This window comes from Tamandua tetradactyla, chromosome 2 (assembly GCF_023851605.1).
Source record: "Tamandua tetradactyla isolate mTamTet1 chromosome 2, mTamTet1.pri, whole genome shotgun sequence".
In the NCBI taxonomy this organism is placed as follows: Eukaryota; Metazoa; Chordata; class Mammalia; order Pilosa; family Myrmecophagidae; genus Tamandua; species Tamandua tetradactyla.
The window spans coordinates 181,184,154-181,189,837 of NC_135328.1; the positions used below are offsets into that span (position 1 = coordinate 181,184,154).

General features: G+C 39.4%; 1 protein-coding gene across 1 annotated transcript; it reads right to left on the reverse strand.

Annotated features, from left to right (window-relative positions):
- Window positions 1–2,659: 2,659 nt before the first annotated feature.
- LOC143658033 (olfactory receptor 2G3-like) lies at window positions 2,660–3,610 on the reverse strand. The gene has a single exon (XM_077130408.1). It carries the CDS (start codon window positions 3,608–3,610, stop codon window positions 2,660–2,662), a length of 951 nt encoding a protein of 316 aa, XP_076986523.1.
- Window positions 3,611–5,684: the final 2,074 nt, after the last annotated feature.

Here is a 5,684-nt window from a genome sequence, read left to right on the forward strand (position 1 = left end):
ACAGGTTGGGGTTAAGGTAATTCAGAACATAGGGGTAAGGAAGGCAGTGTATATGTTTTAGAACCACACATACTCTTTGAGACCAATGAAAGAAAGGCTTATTTGATCTGGAACTGAAATTTTCTGTAGTGCATAATCTAATTCAACCTATCTGTATAGCTCATTTGAACAACTGAAACACAGACAGCACAGAATGAGAAAGAGGTCCTTTAATTAATCCTGTGTAGATTATTGTAATGCCTGGAAACATCCTAAAGTATATTAACCAGATAATCAAAAAGTATTGGCAAAGTCCCTTGAGGGAAGGGAGAAAGACTATGGAAATATTAAAACTTTTACATGTAAAAATGTAAAATTTTACTGTGTCAAACTTTAGGGACACCGAAATCAATAGACCATGCCCTCAATCATGAGACTTACTCTTGTGACGCTTATATAGGTAGCGTAGAAGCTTAGACTACCTATAGGCATACCTAAGAGTTACTTCTGGAGGACCTCTGTTGTTTCTTAGATGTGGACTCAGTCTCTCTAAGCCCAACTATGCAAGTGAAATCATTGCCCTACCCCTACATGGGACATGACATCCAGGGGTGAAAGCCTCCCTGGCAATGTGGGAGAGGACTCCTAGGGATGAATCCAGACCTGGCACTGTGAGGTCAACAATTCCATCTTTATCAAATGGGGGAAAAGAAGTGTAATTAATAAAGTATCAGTGGCAGAGAGAGTTCAAATAGAGTTGAGAGGCTACTCTGGAGGTTGCTCTTATGCAAGCTTCAGGTAGACTTTGCTACCTATCATAACCTGCCAACTCCCAACCAGGACAATTCCAGCCAATTCTAAAGAACACCTAGGGCAATTTATAAGATTCCACAAGGGTTCCAGGTACTAGAGTAAATTTCCAGAAACCTCCAACCTCCAGATGGGTCCTTGGTCCAGATAAGTCCTGAAACTTAGCCCAACTTCTCCAGAACATCAGATAGTTCCAGCTCCCTAGACCATATTAGTGACAGACCCTTCTGATATCAAAAATTTAAAATTTCCATAGCTCAAACAACCCCAATGAGAGATATGGAAAGATCAAAGGTGATGGTGGAATTATGCATAGAAGATAGGGCTTAATAAATGAACATGAATGCTGAATCATTAAATTGATATCTCATTTAGTCTCCAGTATTTTAGAGCAGCTAGAAGTAAAAACATAAAATTGTGAAATTGTAACCCATGTCAAATTCTGAAATATGTTCTACAAATAATTGTGGTGCTGTGCTTGGAAATTTATAGCTTTTTTTCTATATACGCTATATATGTTCACAAAAAAAAGAAGGAGAAAAAAGTCAATTGTGATGATAAAAAAGTACTTAAGCCCATTAGCCTCCTATAATCTGCAGCAGCTAGAAGGGAAAATATGAGAGGATCGTATGGTAGCCCATGACAAACTCTCAGATCTATCCTGTAACCACTTTTTGAAGAGTACTTTGAAAACTATTGCTTTTTCATTTCTTTGCTTTGTATGTATGTTACACTATACAATAAAAAAGTTAAAAACAAACAAACAAAAACACCTGGAGTTTATACTACAGGTCTACTGCCACAGATGGTGTGATTTTGTCTCAGCAATGTTCACTAAATCACTGTTTCATCATTGCTTTTCAAACTAAAAAGCGCACAGGAATCACCTGAGGAATCTTGTTAAAATGTAAATTAAGCATTTAAAATTTTAAATTTAAAATTCTGCATTTCTTAACAACTCCCAGATTATGCTGGTGATGGTGATCTGAAGACCACTCTGAGTAGCAAGAGTCTAAATCACAAAAAAATAAGTCTTTGGTATTCACACCCTTGTATATTCCCTTTCCTGTGAATGTGGGCTGGACCTATCTGTTTGCATCTAATGAACAGCATGCCCCCCAAAGTAATGGAAATCATTTTTTGCAATGTAGTCCAAGATTAGGCTATATAGACCCTGAGTTCTATATTGCTCACATCCTTTCTCTTGCCCTCTTACTTGCTCTCTCCATCTAATGAAGCCAGCTGCCATGTGGTGAGTTGTTTTGTGGAGAGATCTGCATGATGAGGAAACAAAGGATGAAGTATAGAACAGTCAAGAAGAAGAGGAGGCCATCAGTCCAATAGCCTGCTAGAAACTGAATCCTGGCAACAATCTAGTAAGCTTGAAACAGATCCTTCCCAGTCAAGCCTTTGGATATCTTCAGTTCTAACTCATACCATTATGGCAGCTTTGTGAGAACCCCTAAGCCAGAGGACCTTAGCTAAACTTCACCTACATGCTTGACCCAAAGAAAATTAAAAAAAAAAAAAAAAACATTTGTTGTTCTGAGTCACAAATTGTGGGGGTAATTTGTTACACAACAATGGATAACTAATACAGAAGAATTGCAAAAGGTCACAAAAGGAAATGTGAGGGGATGTTGTGTCCAGAGATCTTGACTGTGGTGATATGTACATTATTGTGGTGATATGCACATATGTAGGATTCATTAAATTATATACTTTGTCTACAGTTCACAGGATGTTGAGTATCAATAAAGGTGGAAACGCATTTTGAAAAATGTGTGGGTAGGAAAAGATTGTCCCACAAGTACAGGGAGACTCTACTCCCTCCACCCCAGATGTCACTTTCCTAAAATAGAACTCCTCTTTATTGACATGAAGGTGTTTTGCTCCAGCCCAGCACTTTGAGGAAAGCTTTCTTCACATCTTTATTCCTGAGGCTATAGATGATGGGGTTGAGAAAGGCTGAGAAGACATTGTAGAATAGGGCCAGCTTCTTGTCCTCTTCTGGGGAGGCCTCAGAGCCAGGCCTCATGTACATGACCATACACGGGATAGAAAACATAGTGACCACAGTTATGTGGGAAGCACAGGTGGAGAAGGCTTTGAGCCTCCCCTGTACTGAGCGGATCCTCAAGATGGCTGCAAAAATGTTGATGTAGACAACGATGATGAGGGAGAGTGGGATCAGTAGCAAGATAAAACCCAAGACGAAGTCCAGTTGATCATTGAGGGATGTATCTGCACAGGACAACTTCAAGACAGCAGGTACTTCACAGAAGAAGTGATTGATCTCATTGGGACCACAATAGGGAAGAATCATAGCAGAGACAGTGTATATTAGGGCACAGCTGATACCCCAGAATCCACAGAAAGCCACCATTGACCCACACAGCAAAGGACTCATGATGACCTTATACCTGAGGGGATGGCATATGGCCACATACCTGTCATAAGCCATGATTGCAAAAAGCCAAGACTCAGTTATTCCCAACATTAGGAAGATGTACATCTGAGCCACACATCCAATGTAGGAGATGGTTTTTTTCTTAGAAACCAAATGCACCAGCATCTGGGGCACTGTGGTGGTGACATAACCCATGTCCAGCATGGAGAGGACACTGAGGAAAAAGTACATTGGTGTGTGAAGGTGTGGGTCCATGCATATCAGAGTGATGATAAGTGCATTGCCTAAAAGGGTGATGAAATAGAGGAAGAGGAAGACAGTGAAGAGAATAACATTTATCTTTGTGTTACTAGAGAATCCTAGAAGAATGAACTCTGTGATAGAGCTGTGGTTTCCCCAGAAGTCCTGCATCCTTCTCCTATTGGAGAGAAATGAGAGCCGTTATTCCTAAAGATGAAATCTCCAGATTGTAACCTTCCTAATGTTCATATATTAGGAGTGCCGAATACCAGTAGCAGCGTAAGCACATATTAGGATACCAACAAACCTGGGAACCAAATAACTTAAAATAATTTCTGATATAAAACAGTGCATTAATATCAAACTATTTTAATCTGTTTATTCTGAGATTCCAAATAATAAACTTCACATTCTAAAATGTAGGACTTGCAAAATGAGGATACAAAGCTGTGTCCTGCCTTCATAGTTCATGTAGCTTATAAAAGACTTCAAAGAGGTCAAGGGAACATTGGAGATTTAAGAATATAGCATCTACTGTGAGTTTCATACCACATTGGGGAGGAGTAGGGATCTCCACCCCTACTTTGAAGCTTCCCCCAAGTTGTTCAGTGGAACCATTTGAAGAGCTTGATGGGTATGCTGGAATTAAGGAGCATCGTTATTTGGTATCTGATTAAATAATTTAGTAGGCAGAAAAAACAACTATCATTTGGAAATAAGTTATACTTTTAATCAAGAGTCAAGACAATGCATTTCTGTGAGTCAGAGGAGGGAGGGAGGAAGGAACAGAGAGAGAGGGAGAGAGAGAGAGAGGGAGAACTAGAAACGGGTTGTCTTAGATTTCATGGTGAGTTCTAGATTTTGGTTTCCTAAGTTTATACTCAATTGTGCTACTTATTAACAGTGTGACCTTGGGCAAATTGCTTAATCTCTGTATCTCATCTGTAAAATGGGGGAAATAGTAGCAATCTACCTCTAGGATGCTGTGAGGATTAAATAAGTCAATACATGAAAATCATATGGAATAATAGTGATCTGGCATATAGAAGCATTCAATAAGTGTTATCTGTTCCTATTCCTATTCTTATTGTTATTAGCAACTTTTCCAGGGACATAAGAAGAAGGAACTGAGAGATGCACCCTTAGATACTTAGAGGATGAGGAGGGATTCTTAAAAGATGCATTCTTGTTTATCAAGGCAATGGCAAGTAAAAGAACTCCAGAGATGGAAGTGTCTTAAAAAACAAGGACGACAGATCTCCACTACTGGACAGGGTTTCTGTAACAACAAGAAAAAATGCATTTATCATACTTTTAACAATAGTGGAAAGCTATAAAAGTACAGAGGAGTAAATGGACTAAAACTCCAAAGAGAGAAAAATTTTTCCATGATAACCTGATGTGGTGGTTTGAAACTATTATGGACCCCCCAGAAAACCATGCTCCTTTAATCCAGTCTTGTGGGGGCAGAGCTATTGTTGACTGAAACCTTCTGATTAAGTTGTTTTCATGGAGATGTGACCCACCCAGGGGTGAGATCTTTTGATTAGATGAAGATGTGACCCTGCCTACTCAAAGTGGTTCTTAATCCACTTACTGAAGTACTTTAAGAGAGGGACATTTTGTAAAGAACACAGACATTTGGAGATGCAGAAGGAAAATGCCCCAGGAGACACCGGAAGGAGCTTAGAGGGCCATCTGAAACCAGAGGCAAGGAGAGAAGGACAGCAGATATTGTCATGTGCCTTCTCACATGACAGAGGAACTTGATGCCAGCTGCTTTTCTTCTGAGAAAGTATTCTCTTGTTGGTGCCTTAATTTGGACATTTTCACAGCCTTAGAATTGTAAGTTGTAACTTAAAAGCCAGTCCATTTCTGTTATATTGCATTCTGGCCGCTTTAGCAAAATAAAACACCTAATGTCAATGGCCATTTTATTCCTTTGAAACATTTACTGAGGCTTACAGGCTATGGACCAGGCTTGACATAGGCAGTGGGACTTTATTAGGGGAAAGAGAAATCAGCATAACTTTTGACAGCTACATAGGCTGATATGAGAGATGGAAATGTAAAGAGTCCCAAATTCATACTGGGTTTTCCCCAAGATACATTTCCTGAGTGTTGGGATGTAAGACAGGTTGAGGTAGAAAGGTAGAATGAAATTCTTTTCTCACAATTCTTAAAAGATCATGTCCCCTGGAGAACTTAGAACTCAGAGTGAAATCATCAACATGACAACATAAGG